Source organism: Pan troglodytes, chromosome 6 (genome assembly GCF_028858775.2).
Source record: "Pan troglodytes isolate AG18354 chromosome 6, NHGRI_mPanTro3-v2.0_pri, whole genome shotgun sequence".
NCBI lineage: Eukaryota > Metazoa > Chordata > Mammalia > Primates > Hominidae > Pan > Pan troglodytes.
Genome location: NC_072404.2, coordinates 8,471,080 through 8,491,728, shown reverse-complemented (window position 1 = coordinate 8,491,728; position 20,649 = coordinate 8,471,080). Strand labels below are relative to the sequence as shown.

Genomic DNA, 20,649 nt, shown 5'->3' with positions numbered 1-20,649 from the left:
CTCCCTCAGCTTGGAAGAGGAAGGGGCCAGATGCGCTGTCCTGTGCACCTTCCAAAACACCTCCTGACCTCCAGCACACGGGGACTGCATTTACCTTTGTTCCCATTTGTCAGATGGAGAGGTCGAGGCCTCGGGAGGAGCCGGGCTTCCTCCCCACCCCACTTCTTGCTCCTGTGCTCTCCCCGATGCCCACTTAGCCCCCACTCCCACCCCGCTCCACACACAGGGACATATGAACATTAATGGGGACTCCCCAAACCCTGGCGGGGCCCCACAGCTGTATCCATGGGTCTGTCCGACCCCTGGGTCCAGCCACACCTCCGCCCCCGGGGCCCCACCAGCTCTGTGGGGAGGCGATGCCAGCTGCAGGCGGGGGCAGCGTCGGGGCCAGGGCAGAAGGCCCCAAGCCTCTGAGTCAGCCGGGCAGGAAGGAGGCCAGCAGCCTCTGCCCGCAGCCTGTTCCGTCACGACCCCCCCGCCCCACCCCAGAGTCTCAGCTTCCTCGTTCAGAAGAGGGGCCTATGCCGTCCTATGAGAAGTGGGTGGGCACACGGTGGGTGCTCAGGGAGGACCACAGCCACCCAGACGGGGGTCAGGCCACGTGACGGTGAGGGCCCTCCATCCTCCCGCCATCCCCATCACTGTCCACACCCCCCCAGGCAGCTGCTCTGCTGACTCAGGACCGTCCAAGGCCAAGGTGGGGTCACAGCCCTGCCAGCCGCCCCCAAGGCCAGGGTAGCCCCCAGCCAGGCTTAGAGTAAGGGGGTCTCTGCAGGCCCATTCAGCACGTCAGCACTCTTCTGGAGGGGGCAGCGACGGGGAGGGCAAGGCACCCCCCCATAGAGAGGCACTTTTCACAGTGTGTCGTCTCCTTGGAGCCGAGTGGGGGGTGCAGAGGCAGCAGGAGGGGGACCTGGAGCCCTGGGGTTGGGGGAAGCAGGGTCAGGCCAGAGCAGGAACTTGCAAGGGGCGCGGCCAGGGCAGTGCCAGGCCAAGGGTGTAAGCCCCAGGGAGGGGGTGGGGGCTCATGGTGAAGAGGAAGTGAGCCGCCCCGGGGCTGCCAGGAGGGTGAGGGGAGGGAATCCCCGCAGAGGCTGCGGCACCCGTCCCCTACTCGGTCACCCTCAAAGGCTGGATTTGAGGAAGGAAAAGCACCGCAGAGCTGCTGTATTTAAAAAACAAGTGTCTGGATCTCTGCAGGGGCTGGGACCAGCTGCAGTGGGGGCTCCGGCACTGCTCCTGCTCTCCAGGACTCTTCCCACCACCCCTGAGCGGGGTCGGGGCCTGGGGCCACCTCACAGGAGAGGGAGGTGCAGCATTACCAGCTGTGGGGCGGCCGGACCCACGGCCTGCCTGGCTTGGAGTCTGAGTGCCTCCCCAGCCCACCAGCATGGCTGCTGGACCTTGGGCATCAGCTGCTCCATGCCTCGGTGTCCCCACCTGCAAAGTGAGGCGATGATGTGGACTCTGTGAGCTCGTGGCAGGAGTGAAGTTAGCTAAGGAGGCCCCAGGCCCGGTCACAGGAGTCACTGTCCCTCCTGCAGGGGCTGGGCTCCCCAGTGGCCAGACCAGGCCAGAGCCTTGGGGTTGTGCTTTTGGCTGGGACCTAGAGCCCCCAGCATCCTAGACCTGTTCCTCCTGGAAGCACAGGGCTCACGCTCCAGCGACCACCCTGACCCTGGGTGGGCCGCACCTGTAGTCACCAGCAGGCAGCTATAGTGACGCCAGGTTTCATTCCAAAATAGTTGTCTCTAAGCGTTTCCTATCTACCTGCTCCATGCGGTGCACCCAAGGCCAAGCCTCCCCTTCACCTGTGTGCCTCTCCTGACCCTGGCTGCCCTGGGGCTTAGGCCCCACCTCCAGCCAAGACCAGGACCCCCAGGATTGCTGCAAAGAGCACCTTTATTCACAGCAAAAGGACATCACCATAGCAACAACACTTCAATTCCCTGAGAACTTTTCCCTTATCATTCGCTTTCCTAGCTATGTCTTTGCAAAGAGAAAAACAACAAGAAACACAGCCCACGGGACAGGTGAGCCATGCTGGGCCCAGCGGGGAGGTGGCAGCTACACAGGAGGAGGGCAGGGATGGGAGGTTCCAGATGCTGGAACGCATAAATACACAGGGTGCCAGACAGTCCCACTTCAGCTTTAAAAACAAAGATGACCCCTAGTTTGGCTTCTGTTTTTTCTGATCCACAGAAAAGATAAGATAAAATAAGACCCTCCCCCACCCCCACCCTCCCAAGCAAAAAACAAGAACACCCTACTTTTTACCCACCCCCTTTCAAAAAAAACAGCACAGTAAAAAAATACTGTCACAATATTTACAGACACGCCCACTGTGGGCGACTTGCTCTCTACTTTGGAGAGGAGATTAAATGCTGAGCTCTGACTCACCCTGTCCTGGGGAGGCAAAGGGAAGACCTCTGAGGAGGCCTGGAAGACTCCCCACTCAGAAGAGCTGGGAGGGGTGCCACTGTTTGCCCAGCTGGACAGCCAGCCACTGGGGGCTTCGTGGGGCCACTGGAACTGGGCGGTGGCTGCTGTTACTCTTAAGCCACAGCGTCCAGGCCAGGAGGAAGGGGATTGGGTCACGCACCCCCAGACCTAGCCTCCCCTGCAATGAGCATGGCTCAGTGAGTTGTACTTGGGGCTATGACACAGGGGCCAGGACTTCAGGGCACAGGTACCCCCAGCACAGAGCTTGTGGTCAGCAGGAAGAGAAAGGCACCTACGCATCGCATCCCTGCAAAGTAGCCCGGAGCCCCGTAGCTGTAGAAAGATCCAAAAATCCTAACAGAATTGCCCTCAGAGTGGCCTCCGACACACAAATCCTTCCTCCAAGCAGGCCCTGCAGCCCACTGGCCCTTGGCGCAGAGGCACATAAGTGGCGCTGGTGCCCGCCCCTCCACAGAGCAGAACTGCCCAGCAGCCTGCTACCCGGGTGGGCATGCAGTACACACACACACACACGCGCACAGGCACGGCCCTAGGGGAGCCTCGAATGCCGAGGCCAGGGCAGCGCAACAGGGTCCCTGGGCCCTTTGGATACCAGGGGCGCCCAGGGATTGGGTCTCAGCCATGGCCACTAGAAGATGGCAGTGCGGGGACACCAGGGTGTGTCCGGGTACAGGTGGCAGTGGATGGAGCGGAACCTGTGGGAACAGAGCAGGGGCTGGTCTGCGTGGGTGGCAGGCAGGTGCTGAGCTCCCATTTGCAGTCCCACAGCACTGGCGGCCCCACCCCGAGCAAGCAGGACTCCGGGGGACACCTCTATGTAGAGTCATGCCGCTTAGAGAGACCCTGCTGCAGCTCCACGAGGCCCCCTGACGCCCCTAGGCCACCCTACGCAAGCCCATCTGGGCCGGGGTTTCCTTACCTGGATGGGTCGGCCTCCACCGAGAACGGCCCCTTCACGTGGACGGCGTTCCGCTTGTTTTCAAACATACCGTAGCTCAGCGTCACCTGTGGGGAGGGGGCGGAGTGATGCCGGGAGGGGCCCGACATCCCTGGGCCCCGCCCCAGGCTGGCCACACAGCCCTGAGTGAGGCGACGGCCCTGCCCTGGCCTCCCTTGGACCTGGAAGGACACCTGCCCTGCACACCCCAGGAATAAGGTCCCAAACTGGGGACCAGCTGGGGCTGGCTGCATTGCCAGCGTGGACAAAATACACACAGTAGGCGCATCACAGTGAAGAGAAGAGACGGCAGGAAAACAACCCGCCATAAACAGCTTTGAGCTCACGGCAGGAGTGACCCCCCCTGGCTGACGGTGGTGTGCTGCCTGGCCTCCCTGTTTAGAACAGTGCCCCCCCGCCACTGCGCCCCTCTCGGCAGCCACACGTCCCTTCCTGTGCTCTCGGAGTCCTGGCGGGGCCCGGAGGATGGTGTACCTGCTCGTGGAGCTCCGAGGTGGGCACCTGTTGCAGGTTCTCCAGGTGGGAGTGGAAGAGGCTGCTGCGGATGAGGGGCACGCCCAGCAGGGCCTCCACGATGTAGCCGATGGTGCAGTCGTCAGGCAGCCGGATCCGCTCAGCCGTATTCATGAAGTGACCCCCGCTGCGGGAGGGAAGGGCCCAGACCAGTGAGCAGAGGCGGGAGCCATCTGCTGGGAGCTGGGGAGGCCCCACCAAGCAAAGGCGCTGCACTCCTCAGGGAGAGGAGCCCTGAGGAGAGCTCTGGGCTGCAGCTCCCTCTGCCTCCCCTGGCCACAGCCAGGGCACATTCCCTGCACGGCTCCTGTGCTCCGTGGCTCTCTGTGGAGGGAATCTGGGTGCAGGGAAGAGTCCTGCCGGATGGTGCCTGGGGTGCTCATCGCCCCTCTGGCTGCTCTGAGCAGGTCAGGCTTGGGGGCAGCCGCCGTAAACACACCTGCCCTCTGAAACCCAGAGAGAAGTGGAATATAGGAAGTAAGTGGGCAGTGCCACACAGGAGGCTGGGGACACCCCGTGGCTGGGAAGATGAACCAAGCCAGGCCCCACAGTGGCGAGGAGCCTGGGACCGGGCTGGCCTAACCTGTGCAGGGCACTCACCTGGCCCACGGGCTCATCTTCAGAGCCAGCCCACGGCTGATGCAGAAGCCAGCGCCGCCCGTGGCAAACCAGAAGTGGACAGGACGCTGGGAGAAGGGAGAAGGTGTCCTGAGACCCAGGCGCTGCTGCCCCTCACTGTCCCACCCCCACTCCGGGTGTGCGCTCCACGTGGGCGTGGGGGACTGGGAGAGGGCAGGCACTCACCACCTTGTTCTCACTGACCCGCTCCGTGGCCTGGATGGGCCTGTCCAGGCTGGGCTTGCCGATGTAGACGTCCCGCGTGTGCGGGTAGCTGGCCAGCAGCCGCAGCAGGGCCCGCAGGTTGACGTAGTTGTCATCGTCCACGTGGCAGAACCACCTGAGGACAAGGCAGGGCCATCGGGGGAGGGCATGCCGGGGCGGGCGCTGCCAGGCTCGGGCAGGGAGATGGGAGTCCCCCGGGGCCACACTCACTTCCTGCCGGACTCGATGAAGCGGTCATACTCCACGGCCATCTTGCAGGACAGCGCCTGGCGACTGTGGGCGGCCGAGCAGTTTGTGATGACCACGTTGCCTGTGGACAGGGGAGCGGCTGTGAGTAGGTCTGAGCCGGCTCCCAGAGAGGGGCCTGGCCTGGGGGACGCCACAGGGCCCAGGGGCTGGAGAAAAGCCCCCTAGTTCAAGCTGGGCCCGGCGGCCGTAGCCTCCCCCACCCTAGCTCGGGGCTTGGGCCTGTGGACCCTCCCGCAGCCCAGCCCCCTCCAGGGCGGCCCCGCCCCCGCCCATTCAGGCAGCTTTTTCCCAGCACCCGCCACCTGTTGCCGCTGCCTGGGCTCAAAGGGACCCGGGGGGCTGAATGGGCTTCATTTGCATGAGAATTGGGGGGCCCCGAGTGGTGGGGCGGGGCATGGAGCAAACCCCATGAGTAAACTGCCCTCCTTGTCCTGCCCTTGGTGACCTCTCGGCCCGGAGGGGCAGGGAGACTGGAGGGGGAGCGTTCCGCTCTGGATGGAGGCCTGGGCCCCCTCCTGCCCCAAGTCCAGGGCTCACCCGTGTGCCTGGCCAGGGCCTCATCTTCCCCGTCAGTGAAGATGAACGTCTGGAAGGAGAAAATCGGCCTTCAGCAGGCAGCCCTTCATCCCCACCCCAGGGCCATCTGTGGGGGCAGGACGGGGCGCCCTGGAGTGGCTGCAGCTGCAGCTGCGTCACACTGACACCCACCCTTCTCCGGGCCTTGGTTTCCCCACTCGTGCTGAGAAGGGCTCAAGTGCCCCATCTCAGTGCCATCTGGGCCAGAGCTCACGCATTCACTCGCCCTGGGGGTGGGGGATGGGGGCCTCACTCCCCAACCTCGACAGCTGCACCCAAGGTCGTCCAGGCGCGGTGAGGCACGAGCCAGGTGGTGCGCCTCGCCCGCCCGCCAGGTAACCGGTTCCCGACCCGCCCCGTGCACCTGGCAGGGCACACACCCTTATTGACACAGCACCCGGCCTGCCACTTGGAGGCTGCTGGAAAGGCGGGGGACAGGCGGGGTGGCGGGAGGGACAGGCGGAGGAGTTCGGCTGTGGGAAGCCAAGTCTCAATCACTCGGGGTTGGGGACAAAGGCCTTCGCTGGGCGGCTGCCAAGCCCTGGCGGACAAAGGGCCTGGAGGGAGGATGAATCACCAGGCATTGTCCGCCAGCTTTGTCCTGGGCTGGCGGGAGAGGGGCGCCGGGCCGGCCTTAACTCGGCCGAGTTAAGCAGAGTGGCCGCGCCGCCCATTACCATACAGCTGGCCTGGTTAACCGGGCCGGGCTGGGCATGAGGTCCCGCGCGTAGGGTGCAGCCACCAGCACTGCAGCCACCCCACAGCTGCCCTTTGGGCCAGCACCCCTGTCCTGGGTGACCTGCAGGACAAGCTACCCACTCTGAGCCAAAGCAGCCCTGAAGTTCTGCAAAGTTGCCAACGGTCAGCAGGGTTGTGGCAGGAAACCTCAGGTGTCCCCAGCCCCCAGGTCAGGGGCCCCCAGTACCCATGCAGCCCAGCACCCCTCCCACTGCTCAGGCAAGGAAACCCAGGCTTGCCCAAGGCCACAGCCCACCTGTGCCAGCACGCGGCCGCCCCCTGCCAGGAGCGCTCTGCGGAAGAGGAGGGGGCCGCCAGGGCGGGGCCAGGAGTCGCCGGCGCCCGCCTGGGCCTGCCGGCACACGGGGAGGAATGTTCCTTCCTCTGCCCGGCCCGCCCAGCGCGTGCCGCCCGGCGCACCCTGGCATGGCTGAGTGCAAAACCCAGGGTGTACGGGCAATGCTCTGACCAAGGGACAACCCCCCGATGCCCACCCAGCCTCAGTTTCCTTCCCTGTACACACAGGTCCCGCAGAGTCCCTGGAACACCTTGGTGGTCTCAGATCCTTATCCAGCCTGACGCAGCCCTGGGCACATGCTCAATAGGGTGAGGCCCAGAGCTAAGGGGGTGGCAGGCTGGGTCTCCGCCTCTCCATGCATGCACCCCTCCTGCAGCACCCATAGACACCCCAGGGCAGCCACACGCACAGACTCGCACCCAGCCCCTTGGCCTCCCCAGAATCTCAGCCCAGGAATGCCGTGGGAGGCGGAGGGCCAGCCCCTGCAGACGCTCCACTGCGCCGCTGGGTTAAAAGGAAAATGCTTTCTTAATGAGATCAAGGGAGGCCTGTTCTCCCGAGATTTGGTGGTGCCCTAAAAACCCAGCCCAAGGCTACGGAGATGAAAGTCACCTTTGTTCAGCTCAGGGAGCAGGGAGGCCTCTAGAACAGCATCTGAGAAGGCGGGGCTATGGGGTGCGGGGGTGCCAGGCGAACTGTCTCCCGACACCTGAGCCACCAGGAGGGGAGGAAAAAGGCGCTGCTGGGCTATAGGCCTCACCCGCCGCTCAGAGCCTCAGTCTCGTCTTCAGTAAAATGGGCACAACAGAGCTCCCCTGGGCGGAGAGCAAAGTGCAGAGACAGATTCTCTCCCTTCTTCTCCCTGACAGCCCTCGGAGGTGGGTGCCATTACCAGCCTCATGAGGCCCAAGTAGGGAAACTGAGGCCCAGAGAGGTGCAGGCACCAGCCTGAGGTCATACCCTGGGGCCGAGGCGGTGCTAGACCAGCCCAGTCCCTGCCTTCTAGGGACCCAGACCCCCCAGTGCCACCTAACTTTCCAGACGAAGACGGGGCTGCAGGAGGAAGAGCCGGGTGGATGAGGGTGGACGGGGGCGGGGGCCGGGGGACACCCACAGGAAGCAGCATTGTTCCTGGAGCCGCGATTCAAAGAAACACAGGATGCCAAGTTCTCCCCAGCAATTGTGGCCGCTGCGGTGGCAGCGCGGCAGCCTGGCTGCTCCTGGGAGGGGCGGGGAACCTCTGGGCCAAAGGCCAGGCTCTTCATCCTGGACTCCAGGCCCATCTCAGCGCGGCCCCTGCTGACCAACCGACCCTCCCCCCAGCCACCACTCCCGTTGCTAGAAGTTTCCTGCACAACCCCCATGCTGTGGTCATCACCATGCCCGGATGGAGTGCCCTTTCTGGGCACTTTTTTACTCTTAGTCTAGCTCAAATGGCGCCTCCTCCAGGAAGTCTTCCCTCCTCCCTCCCTTCCCCCAGCATGTGGGTCAGATGCCCACTGTTGCCTCACACAGCCTCTCGGGGGTTTCCCCCCGCACAGCCCTGACATCTTTCTATCTCCCCCATCAGACCATGTCTGAGTCATTCCGTGCAGGGCTGGGAGAGGGGGGCCCTCTTCTGTGGGTTTCCAGGACCCCTGCCCATCACCCACCACAAGGGGGTCTTTGCTTGCTGTGTGCTGGTGAACTGATGCTGAGGGCAGATTCAACCTGTCCCCTGGTGGGGTGACCCTCCAGTAGGGACCTCAGGGCTCAAGGGAGTGATGGCCCCCACCTCAACCCTGAGTGCCCGCCGGGTTCACCCCATGCCTGCAGGCTTTGCCAGTCTCTTACAACGTGCTCCTGGAAGGACCATGTTCCCCCATTTCAGAGATCAGAGTGAGGGTCTGAGAGGCCCCAGGTCTTGCTCAGGATCACACAGCCCAGCTGGGACCTAACTGAGACCCTCTGACCACATCCCCTCTGTTGGAGAAAGGCCCCAGATTCCAAGATGAGAGGTGCTCAGAGCTGGTGGTAGCCCAGAGTGGGGCTGAAGGATGCCCAAGATCACATAGCAGTAAGGCTTGAGTGCTGGGGGTGGGGAGGCCAGGCTCAGGGATGGTGCCCCAAAAGGACTGTCAGTAAGAGATGCTGGGGGGGCCCGCTGGCCCCCTCATCGCCAGGCAACCTGAGTGGCCAGCACGCCAGCAGCGGTTCCCACGGAGCGCGTAGCTGCACACAAGGGGCCCGACGCCTTTCTCGCTGGAGAAAGGGGCTTTGTTACCTTGCCCAAGGGGCCAGCGTGAGAGCCGCCCGGCGCTGGGAATCCTAACGGCCCGGCCGCCAAACAAAACCCACGGCCCCCGCCGCCCCCTCCCGCCAGCCCGCTGAGCCCCTGGGAATGGGACGCTGTGTTCCCAGGAGGCTGCCATGGGGTTCCCAGGGCCCCTTCCCCACGCCAGGACCAGAGAGGACCCTGCCCCTCCCTGTCGCCCTCATGACCTCACCAAGCCCTGCTCCCACCCACCCACAGTGCCCCAAAACAGGACAGCACCAGGTCAGAAGGCCCTGGGTCTCCGGGGTTTGAGCAGGGAGGAAGGCGTGCAGGGTCTTCCCTGAGCCCCCACCCTCACAGCAAATGCCTCTGCATCTCCCAGCCCAGAGACGCCCCCCCAGTCCCCGACTGCAAGCCCCACACACTGTCCCCATCCCGCCCCAGCCCAACCGTCCTGCTGTGGCCTCGAGGGAAATGTTCAAAGTGGGGTGTGTCTTAATTATGTGTGTGTAAGAAGCTGATGCCCAACTGAAGCGGGCTGTGCCCAAGGTTGCAGGCCTCAGAGACTACAGCACTGTGCGGGGAGGGTCCCCACACAGACCCCAAAACCTGGAGTTCTTTGAGATGTGCTCCCCAGGACCCACCAACCAGCAATGACTTCCCTCCCTCCCCGTACCTTAACACTGTGATGAGGAAAGGGCCCAGAGGTCAGAACCCCTCACTTCACTAAAGGAAGAGCCTTTCTCCCCTGGAGAAAGGCTGAGCTGAGGGGTCTGAGCTGAGGGTGGGTCCGAACAGAATCTGCTTGTGGAAGTTTGAGGACATAATGCCCTATGAATGCGCTCCAATGTTCACGGGGTGAGAAGTATCACAGGGCACCAACCCCAAGCACTGGAGACTGGTGTAGGGTCCTGCAGCCATCCAGGACTCTGGAGCTGGACAGGGGGCGGGGCCCCGGGGACAGTAACACAACTGTAACGGGAGAGTGGCCCCAGCAGGCAAACTGGCTGCACCGGGGTGCACTGGCGTCGCCCACGGATGGCCCTAGTGGCTGGATGGGGATGCAGCCTGACTCCCATGGGACACTGCCACCAGCTGGACCAGACGGTGGGTCCCCGCCCCGCTCGCCCGCCAGTCCAGGCCGCGGGGGGCTCACCATCTCCTTGTGGCGCGAGATCCAGGTCTCCAGCAGCAGGTCGAGGCGCGCGCGGTGGAACTTTTTGGTGGTCTTGACAGCGATGAAGACGTCTCGGGGCGCGAGCGGCTCGGCCAGGGGGCGCGGGTGGCCGTCGGCGGGGTGGGGGGCAGCCCCGGGCGGCGGGCCCGCATCTCTGCGCGCGCGGGTGAGCAGGCTGAAGTACTCGGACAGACTGTGCACCTCGCGGACCAGCGCCCCGGGCGCCGCCGCCGCCGCCCCCAGCCCGGGCTCCGGGGCAGCCCCCGCGGGGCCCGCCAGGCTGCGCAGCGCGCGCCGGCCGCGCTCGGCGGGCAGTGGAGGCGGCGGCGGGTCGGCGGTGAGCACCAGCAGGCAGGCGAGCAGCGCGCCCGCCAGCGCCAGCAGCAGGCGCCGGCCGCAGCGCTTGAGCATGGTGGGGTGGCGGCCGCGCGGCGCGCCCTTCCCCGTGCTCCTGCCTTGCACCGCCCCGAAGCCCGTCGCTCCGGCGGCGCAGTCCAGCAGCGCAGCACCAGTGTCCCGCGCTCTTAAACCTCCCCGCCCCGGTCCCGCCCCCGTGCGCTCATTGGCTCCCGGGCTCGGGGGCGGGGCCTCGCGCCGGTCGCCGCTCCACGCCCGCAGACCCACGTGGGGCCGCGGCTGGGGGCTAGGAACTGCCCAGAGGGCGCAGCGGCCCCGCCCCCGGCGCGCACGTGCACGCCCCGCACCCCCCCGCCCCGGGTAGCCCCTGCGGGCCGCCGAGGGGCTTGGGGACGGGCCCGGCCCGCGCCGGTGTCCCTGAAGAGGAAACCCAGCCTGGCCAGCGCCGTCCGGGGATGCACCGGGCGTCCCGGCACGGGAGGGGCGCGCCCTCGGCGCAGCGGGCAGGGTGCTGAGACCCGGGCTCTGGGCTCCGACGCACCGTGGGGGACATCCTACTTCCTCGCTGTGCGCTTCCCCTCCTGAGCCCGGCTTCCTCCCCTTGGGACGCGGCAGGCCTTGCAAACTGGGGTGGCGCCTGGGTCTTCCCGAGCGCTCGGTTCAGGGGAGCCGTTATTTGTACAGAGCAAGAGCTTGGCCACCTGTGCCGCAGGTGGGGACACGAGGTTCTAACGAGAAAGCACCAGAACCAAATTCCACTCCTTCCTCCCTGGCTGATTTCCTCGATCCTGGCCCTTCGTCGGGAGGGTTGGCTCCCCGAAATCCTCAGGCGCCCCATGGCGAGGAGAAACGAAGGCCGCCACTTCCCTCGCCGGATGAAAGGCCGCCTTCTGTCCCATTTGGTCTCCTTGCGCTCGGGCCAGATGCGGCCCAGCTGTGCGCCCTCCCCACCCCGCCTCCCCGGCACACGGCCCCCATCCCCGGCCCTTCCCACGGGCCCGGGCCCGCCCCTCGCACGAGCGGGGGTGGCAGGAATGCGCGCCGGCAGCCGAGGGTGAGGGGCGAGGGGCCCGGAAGTGGCCAAGGGTCGCCTGAGCAGGGTGTGAGCCCCCTGCCCGCCACGTCCTCCGGAAGCGTGGACGGAGGCGGCTCTGCCGGTGGCTGCGCTGTCTTCCCGTGCCCTCCTAAGCAGGGTCTCTGCGACCACCACGACCACCACCGCCACCACCGTGGCTAAACTGCCCCCCTCGGACGCTGACAGTTATGTTCAAGCCTGAGATGGCATTTTAAATTCTTTAAGTGCCCCTTGGAGCCCCTCTCCTTACCTCTACCTGAATGTCAGCCGCAAGACAGCAGCGACCTGGTGTCATCCAGACCTGGAACAGGTTTTGGGACATAGTAGGTGCTCTGAAAAAATTCAGTGGATAAATGTCTGGCCCCACTGTCAGACCCCCCCCCCCTCCAAGGACGCTGTAGCCCATTTGCTCTTAGGGCCCCAGGGGCCGCACCCCTAGCCCCTGTACCGGCTGGGCGGTGTGGGGGATGGGGGTTCCCAGGCCTCTTCCTGGCCCCAGGTAATTAGCAGTCACCACCTCCGAAAGCAGATGCCCCAGCAGATGGTGCTGGCTGTGCCCAAGTGACAAGTCTCCCATGGCGTCACCTCCTGCCATAAACCCCTCCCGATCAGCCAGAGCCTAGCCCTGGAGCCTCCATGCAGCTGGAGAGGCTTGAGGGTGAGCCGGGGAGAAAAGGACCCAGTGACTGGGTTGGCTGCCCCCACAAAGTCAGCTGAGCCCCAGCCCAGCCCCAGCCTCCGGACTGAGGGGTGTCCATGACCCCACGTGCTTCAGTCACACCGCTGACTTCAGGCTCTCCCATATCTGAATTGTTTCAGAGACGGAGCCTCATCCATCCCCATCATCTCTTCCCTGAATCACTTGGGCAGCCTCCACCCCCATCCCACCCACTCCTATCCTACCTGCTTTACTTATTCTCCACGCAGCAGCTGGACAACTAGGATCATAGCCACTCACACACCCACACGAAGAGCAAAACCCTCCTTAGCTCTCCACTGGCTGAGTTAAAGTCCCGCCTGATATTCACGCACCTTGTGACTTAGTCCCAGCCCCGTTTCTTGAGGCCCAATCCCTCCTCAATCCCCCGCAGCCAAGCATGGCCAAGCCCCCAAATATGTGCAGGGGTTGTGCTCTGTACCTGGACTTTACATCAGTGGCACCGATGGTGGGTGCCATGCCACCCTGCACCCCACCTGACAAGATGCTGTGAGTCCGTCTCCCCACAGTTCCCAGGCCAGGGGATGGGGCTGCCTGCCCTGAGCCGCCCCACCCCCGCAACTCCTGCTCCCCAGCTACCCCTGACTGTGGTGCCTTTGACCCAGCAGGTCGTGGGAGCAATGTGCCCATTGTAGAGAAAGCAAGGGGGATATTGTACCAGGGGAGTGACCATACAGAGGTGGATGGCCCAGCCTGGCAGGGGCACATGCATAGAACTGGGTAGGGGGGGTTCCCGCGTCTCTCTGTAGCCAGGAATGGGAGGAGTGGGGGACCTGATGCTGCTGCCTGTCTGGAAGCAGCGGGAGGAAGCTTTACAGCATTCTTGTGGGGGCCGCAGGCTTTGGCAAGAGTGAATCAATTTCTTTGCTGTCAGGAGAATGGAATTTCGTGGTGACTTCTTGAGGTCTGAAAACTGTTGAGGGGGTGGCCCGCCTAGCCACCCCCGCCCGATTCCCCAGGCTCAGCTTCAGCCTGAAACACTTCCCTCCCCATCCAGACCCCAGGTCTCCCTCTAGGGGCCCACTGGGCCACACAGCCCTGGTAGGGAAGTGGGCTGTGGGATGGTGCTCAGCCCTGGACAGGACAAGGGGAGCTGGGGAGGGGGCTAGAGAGGGCTGACCGAGTTGCCAGTGAAGCCTCTTGGGGCCGTAGGGTCCTGGGGAAGAGGGGCTGGGGGTAGAGGCTGCCCCAGGGCCCAACCTGCCTTCCGAACCCAGAGGGGCCACTTCTCAGCTTTAAGACCTTGAACCTGTGATGTTACTCCCTGAGCCTCAGTTTCCTCACTTGTAACACAAGGATGACATACCATCCAGACCAGGCAGGCCAGCTCTGGCCCTGGCGCATGGCTTCATGGGCTTCTTGGACCCTGGCCTTCCCCTCTGCAGGGCCCCTCCACCAGTCCCAGTTTGGGGCTCCCAGGCAGCTGGGTGTGCGAATGGCCAGAGAGACCTGCCTGCTGAGGTCAGGTGGAAAGCAGGCCCACGGAGCCAGGACCCACATGACCAGGGGCCCTACCCTCCTCCTCTAGCCGCCATCAGGCTGACAGTGTTCTGTCCCCATCTGAGTCCAGGCCTCCTCTAACTGCCAGGGCTCAGCCCCGGGGATCTCCTGCTGGAGTCAGTGCCACCAGGTCCCCAAAGTCATGGGCTGGGTCTGCCCTTGACACTCAGGCCTAGAGGGGAAGGGCTCGGGGCTGGCTTTGAGGTGGCCATCTGCCTTCCCTCCCCCGGGCTGTTCCTTGGGGCTGCTCTGGCCTGCCTTCCTGCAGGGTCCTGGGAAGATCTGTGGAGACATAATGGGTGACCCATTAACTCGGCCGGAAGCCATCCGAGGCGCCTGTCCACTCATCGGCTGATGGAGAGCGGCCCCACTCAGTGTCTTGGGAACCAGCTTCCTCTGGGCCAGTAGCAGTGCCCAGAGATGGAAACTCCTGGACAGGACTCAGCATGGTGGTGGCTGTGGCTCGGGCAAGCCTGGCACCTCCCTGTCCTCTCCTGACACAGACGCAGGAATGCCAACCCCCAGGCTGGGGCCAGGCATCAGAACTGGCAGTGTATGAAGCCCCCAGATGCCAGGGGGCCCATGGATTTCCAAAAGGCAGGCGTGGCCTAGTGAGTGTCCCGACCCAGGAGCTTCTGTGAGCCGCCCTTGGTGGCAGGAAGGAGGGTGATGGGAAGGTTGGCTGGGCTCAGCACAGCCGGCTCCCAAGGCCGGGGGAGGGGTACCGCAGGGTGGCACAGCTGATTCCCATTACTGCAGCTGGAGCGGGCACTGCCCTGAGACTAGCAGACTCCAGCTGTAAGTAGCACCCCCACCATTCCCAACCCTGCCTGCCTGCTATGCCCAGACCCCCTCGCCCGCTGTGTGGTCTTGGGCCAGTGCCCTTCTGTGGGTCTTGGGACGTTACTTGACTCTGTAATAGGGATATGGCTGGTGCCTCACCCGCCCTGCCCACCAGGCTGCCTTGGGGTTGGTGCTCTGCAGCTGTGAAGCCACGGCCTTTCCAACAGTGGCCTGGCCCTTTCGCCTGCACTCTGGGGTCAGGCGTGGACAGAGAGGCCAGGCCCATTAGAGTTCAGCCGACTTGGCCTCAGTGGCTGAGCAAGGCTTCGGGGGGCATCCTGGCCTGAGGCACCCTGCAGGGCCCACCAAGGGCTACCCCTCCTAGAACGTCCTCCCCATCCCCCTCTGCTACCCCCATCCTGGTGCCGATCACATGAGGTTGTAGCTGCTCTTTACGTCTGTGTCCCTGGGGGAAGAGGCTGCCTCTTGCTGCTTGTCAGGGCCTGGCACAAAGTAGGTGCTCAGTAAACACTGGTTGAACTGATGGTGGGGGGAATGGACATACAGATGGATGGACAGATGGACAGATAGATTGGCAGACGGATGGATGGTTGGTTGGATGGATGAATGAACGGATAGACAGATGGACAGATGGAAGGATGGATGGATGGATGGATGAATAGATGGATGGATGGAAAGGTGGATGGATGAACAGTTAGATGGAGGGGCAGATGGATGGGCAGACAGACAGACAGATGAATGGATGGATGGACGGATGGACAGATGGATGGATGGATGGACAGATGGATGGATGGATGGATGGATAGACAGATGAATGGACAGATGGATGGACGGACGGATGGATGGATGGACAGATGGATGGACAGATGGATAGATGGATGAATGGATAGATACATGGATGGATGGAAGGATAGGTGAATGGACAGACAGACGAATGGATGGATGGATGCATGGATGAATGGATGGATGGATAGACAGATGAATGGATGGATGGATGGATGGATGGATGGATGGACAGACAGACCGACAGATGAATGGATGGATGGATGCATGGATGAATGGACAGATGGATGCATGGATGGATGAATGGATGGATGGATGGACAGGTGAATGGACAGATGGATAGATGGATGTATGGATGGCTGGAAGGATAGGTGAAAGGACAGACAGACTAACGGATGGATGGATGCATGGATGAATGGATGGATGGATAGACAGATGAATGGATGGACAGATGGATGGATGAATGGATGGATGGATAGATGGATAGATGGATGGACAGATGGATGGATGGATGGATGGATGGATGGATGGATGGATGGATGGACAGGTGAATGGACAGATGGACCAACAGATGGTCTAATGGATAGATGGACGGACACATACACACAGAGGCATGCGGGTGGCTGGGAGGGTGTGGATGTCAGCTGCTTGACAGCAGGACCGTGATGTGATTCTTGGCTGTGCCCCAGGGCCTAGAGCAGTGCCTGTGTGTATCAGGTGCTTGATGAACATTGGTTGGTAGAGGTTGGATGGAAGGATGGATGGGTGGATGTGCAGATACACAGAGGGCTCAAAGGCGCCTCTCTGACTCTGTCTCCCAAATGCCCAGCCCTGGGGAGCATAGGTCTCAGGGTGAGAAGACCTGGCAGGGCTGCCGCTGGCCTCTGAGCCCGCACAGGGCCTGGGGCCTGGGGGAGGGCTGTGCTGAAGGTGAATTCCCAGTGCCTAGGCACTATGTGCCTGCCCTGCCCTGGGGGCATTTCCAAACACCACCTCCAGAAGGCCTCAGGGGGTCTCACTCTAACTGTTGGTCTTACAGACGGGTCCAGGGGTCCAGAAAGAAGAGGTAGCACACCCTTAAGCCCACAGCAGGAACAGCAAGGGGCCTCAGCCTGGAGGCCAGGGCTTGTCCACACCAGGAGGACGGCAGGCCTGGGCTGGCAGCTGCGCCTCTTTCTGGCGCTTCTGTCTGAGGCCAGCTGGGCCATGGGGCTGGATGGGGCTAATCTGATTTGCAGCCCCCAGCATCAGAGCGCAGCCACCAGGATCCACTTACTGACGTCCTGCAGAGTCCAGACACCCACCAGGGAGGCACCAGAGCCACCCTGCCCCAGCCGGCCTTTGTCTTGCCAAGAATGGCTGGCTTGTGTGGCAGCCACAGCGGGCAGGGGGTGGGCTGCGGCCACGGTGGTGCCTGTCAGGCCCCAGGCATGACCCCCCACCCTAGTCATGACCCCGTGCCCATGTCAGTGGGATGGGATACAGAGCAGTGGGAGGAGGGGCTCCAGGCTGGGTGGAGGGAGCAGGGGTCAGTCTTGGCCCCAGGGGAGCCCTGCTTGCTATGTGATCCTGGGCTTGTGTACCTCCCTGATCCCAGGCTCCCCCTCTCTACCATGGGCCATCTTTCCCCCTTGAAAGGATCAGGGAAGACGATACAGCATCAAAGGATATTCCAGGCTGCTCTGGAAGCAGAAGGAGGGGAGGTTATGTCCCCAGGAATGGCGATCACACCTGCTGAGAGAGGCCACCTCCGTAGGACCTGAGAGCTGGTGTTGGGCTCCACTCATCCGTCCATCCATCCATCCATCCGTCCATCTGTCTGTCCATCCTTCCATCCATTTCATGTGCTCATCCCACAGCCTTCCTGAGCATTTGCTCCATGCCCAGATCTGCTTGGCACTGGGGGAAGGTAGTAGGTGAGGATTCAACAGGGGTTAGAAAAATGGGTCCAGCCCAAAGGTGCCCAGGGCCCAGACGAGGGAGAACCCACTGTGGGCTGGGGCTGGGAGGCAGGGGACTTCTGGAAAGTCTTCCAGGAAAAGATGGTGACATTTGCCCTGGGGCTTGAAGGCTTGGGCAGGTGGAGGTGGAGGTTGTGCAGTCAGGCAGGGGTGTGTGAAGCAGGTGGAGGTGGAAGTTGTGCAGGGGTGTGGGAGCAGGTGGAGGTGGAGGTTGTGTGGTCAGGCACAGGTGTGTGGGGCATTCATGGAGGTGAGGCTGGAGATAAAGAGAAGCCTGAGGATCTAGGTGTAGAATGCAGGGGTACTGGGGGAGACATAGGGGGCTCCAGGTTCGCAAGCAAGAGGGACGGCTCTGAGTGGCATTCTAGGAGGAAAAGCAACCCTGAGGCCCACCTCATACAATACGTGTCCAGCCTGAGCCCTCCTGTCTGTTCGTCCATCCCTCTGAGCTTTGTGTCCTTGTGGCCAGGGAGGGAGGAAGCTGCGAGGGTAGACAGGAGCCGCCTTGGCCTCTGTCCTCCCTCCTCCCTTCCTTGGGAGGCTCTGCCAGTGTTGCAGCTTAGTCTGGGAAGGATGTGCAGTGAGAAGGCAGGGCCGTGTTGCTCAGGGGTGGGACCCTGGCAGGAGGGGATGGTGGAGGCGGGTGTGGGGAGGTGGGGCAGAGTCTCTCTCAGGGCGGCAGAGGCTGGGCTGAGGCTGGCATCAGAGGAAAGTCCAAGCATTGGAGGCAACGTCCTCTCTCTGCAGCCCGTTTCTGTGCACGCTGTCTGCTAGGGACTTGCCCAGACGGTGTTATCCAGTGCTCGTCTTGGTTTCTGGGGACACTTGACAATGAATGTTTGGAGACACTTTCATTTGTCGCCACCGGGCTGGGGCTGAACAGACAGTAGGGTCTGGCCTATAGGGCCCAGAGAGGCTGCCCCACAGCCCCCCATGCACAGGACAGCCCCACAACCAAGAATGATCCACCCTCAATGTCAGTGGCCACGGCGCAGAAGCCATCCAAGAGATGGCAGGCCCTCCCCTGGCCGTGCCTTGGTGGGGCTCTCGCGGTGGCTCTCCTGCCTCGCCTGGGGTCCTCACAAGGTGGGCTTGTGTCTGGCCATGAGGCCCGGGAACGGCGTGCTCCCGCCTTCTTGCAGGAGGTCACACAAGGGCAGAGGATGCAGTGGCCGGGCGTCCAGGACAGTGAGGCTGCCCTGGGTTGGAAGGATCGCACGGGGGGGTTCCGGGGGAGCCCACGGCGGGGAGCTGGGAGGAGGCTGCGGCAGGGGCAGGGGCTGGGCTGCTCAGGCTGTGGTCCAGGCCTTGGTGAGGGCAGGGATGGCAAAGCTTGGTCCCCTCCATCCCCCGTCACCCCCACAGCCTCCAGGTGGTCCCAGCCTTAGGACATGAAGACAAGGCCGGGGCTGGGGTGGAGGGAGGGGCCGCCTGGAAAGCTGTTTGCTCAGCCGGGGTTTAATCTCCAAAACAGGAAGGCCGTATTGACAGAAGCAGCAGCCGGAACTGCTGCGGGCTGCCAGGTTACACTCCCTGGTCCCTCCTCCTCTCCCCACGCTGGGGGGCTCCCCGACAGACCCTGCCCTCAAATACAGCTGCTGCCATCACCTGCCACAGCCCCCCAGGCTGCACCTCAGGGAGACGGTACCCCGCTTGCTCTGCAAGCTGCAGGGAGGCCTGGTGCCAGAGTGAGGCAGGAGGCTGGAGGGGGCTCCAGGGTCACAGGCCGGGCCGGGTGTGACTCTTGGCCTCATTTTGCAAATGAGGAAGCTGAGCCCAGAGAGGGAAGTGAGCTGGTCTGGGTCCCACAGGGTGGGGTGAGGGTGGTCTGCCTGGATGCCCCCACCCCAGGTCTCTAACACTCTTGGGAGTGGCTCTGTCCACCATCACCACTGTCCAACCCGCACAGCAACCCCCGTGCCTGGCCTCCCCGTCCCTGGGGTACCCAGGAGGTCGGACCCAGCTGGGGCTCAGCAGGGCTCAGCAGGGCTGTGGTGCCGTGAACCCTCTGGCAGTGGGTGGACATTATACATCCACCCACTGCCAGAGGAAGCTGCAGAGACGGGCAGGGTGATATGCCAGGCGGCCCCGGCAGCCTCTGAGGTCATTCTGGGCGGCCACTTCACCCAACAGCAACGTCAGGCCCCTTAAGAGCCTGGCGGTCCCTTATCTTCTCCCCGGTGGCTGACTCGGTAGGACCAGGGATCTCCGGGCAGGGCTGAGGGCCGCCCACCCCTAGGTCACCTCGGGCAGCCCACGTGCATCTCCAGACCTCGGCCTTCCTGCATCTCAGTTCCATGCCCACTGCTTGTCCTGAGCTGGAGCTGGGTGGGAGCTGGCTCTGAGGGCTGTCCCCATATCTTAGAGATGGGGCTCGGCTCTGCCACCCTCCCTTGGCTCCCCACTGCCCAATCGGGAGGGCTGGCTTTGCCCCTGGCATCCTCAGGCCACCCCCTGGCCCACTCTGCCTTCCAAACCCCCCAGGCCCTGCCAGGCCCAGGATCCCCACACTCCAGCCGCCCCCTCTGTGTCTGCCTGGAGTGCTCAGCGTCTCCACCCCTGTGGGAAGTCTCCTCGCTGCTCCCTCCTCCACTCTACCTGTTGTCTGTTCCTGGGTCCCGTCCAGCCCTCAGCACAGCCCGGCACCCACAGAGAACTCAGTCCAGATGCCGACGGAATGGAGCTGAGCTTCCTGGACTTGGCTCTTGCTAGAAGACTTGGAAGAAGGGACCTTGAAGAGCATCTAGGTCCAAGTCCCATTTCACAGATGGGAAGATGGAGGCCCCAGAAGGCCTCCCAGGCCCACATGGCCAGCAGCAGGTATCTCCAGCCACCCTTGAAAGTGAACCCCTCAGGCTCACACCTCCGGGTGCCTCCCATATGCCAGGAAGTCCCAAAGTTCTGAGGGGCTGAGGCTCCAAGACTTCCCCTGGGCGGGGTCTTTGGTGGTGCCAGGGGGTGAAGGTGAACCTTCAGGCATGGCGGTCTTTTGGCCAGGCCTGCTTCTCCCTGCAACCCCTCGGAAAGCCCTGCCAGGCTGGGAAACTGAGCAAAAGCTGGACATGCCCAGGCCAAGGGGTGGGCAGCTGGCTGGCCTGCCTCAGCGGGGTGGGGCCTGGGGACCAGTCCAGGCCTGTCCCCAACAACCTGGCCTATGGCGTCTCTCTGGGTGGAGAGTCCCCTGTCCTGGCTGTGTCTCCAGCCTCAGGTGGGGTCCTAGCTGTTTCTTTCTGGTCTCAGCTGCACCCCCCACTCCAGCCTCCACCCCACTCCCTGCAAACCGGCAGTCACTTGAGCCCTCCTCGGGGCTCTGAGCCCCCCTCGGGCAGATCTTCAGGCCTGGGGCATCCCCAGAGGCTGGGCTGTGCCCAGTGGTGGCCGC

General features: G+C 63.3%; 1 protein-coding gene across 3 annotated transcripts; it reads right to left on the bottom strand.

Annotated features, from left to right (window-relative positions):
* Positions 1–1,136: 1,136 nt before the first annotated feature.
* Positions 1,137–10,584, bottom strand: LFNG (LFNG O-fucosylpeptide 3-beta-N-acetylglucosaminyltransferase). 3 transcript variants are annotated; one of them, XM_009442494.5, is made up of 8 exons: positions 10,049–10,584; positions 5,564–5,612; positions 4,988–5,087; positions 4,739–4,892; positions 4,535–4,620; positions 3,896–4,061; positions 3,383–3,468; positions 1,137–1,440 (listed from the first exon to the last, which is right to left on the bottom strand). In XM_009442494.5, exons 1-8 carry the CDS (start codon positions 10,478–10,480, stop codon positions 1,296–1,298), a joined length of 1,218 nt encoding a protein of 405 aa, XP_009440769.2. In that variant the 5' UTR covers positions 10,481–10,584; the 3' UTR covers positions 1,137–1,295. The 3 variants fall into 3 exon arrangements, with proteins under 3 accessions (XP_009440769.2, XP_016812505.2, XP_527647.4); XM_016957016.4 differs by having other exon boundaries at positions 1,206–1,440; positions 4,757–4,892; positions 10,049–10,578; XM_527647.8 differs by lacking the exon at positions 1,137–1,440 and adding an exon at positions 1,885–3,158 and having other exon boundaries at positions 10,049–10,577.
* Positions 10,585–20,649: the final 10,065 nt, after the last annotated feature.

What these genes read in the sequence shown, in the direction of transcription:
- LFNG (XM_009442494.5), bottom strand. Translation starts at nt 10,480, where the DNA reads ATGCTCAAGCGCTGCGGCCGGCGCCTGCTGCTGGCGCTGGCGGGCGCG. An exon ending in TCTCGCGCCACAAGGAGATG is followed by an intron (nt 5,613 to 10,048) that starts GTGAGCCCCCCG and finishes TTCTCCTTCCAG; the next exon opens with ACGTTCATCTTCACTGACGG. An exon ending in AAGATGAGCCCGTGGGCCAG is followed by an intron (nt 4,062 to 4,534) that starts GTGAGTGCCCTG and finishes TCCCTCCCGCAG; the next exon opens with CGGGGGTCACTTCATGAATA.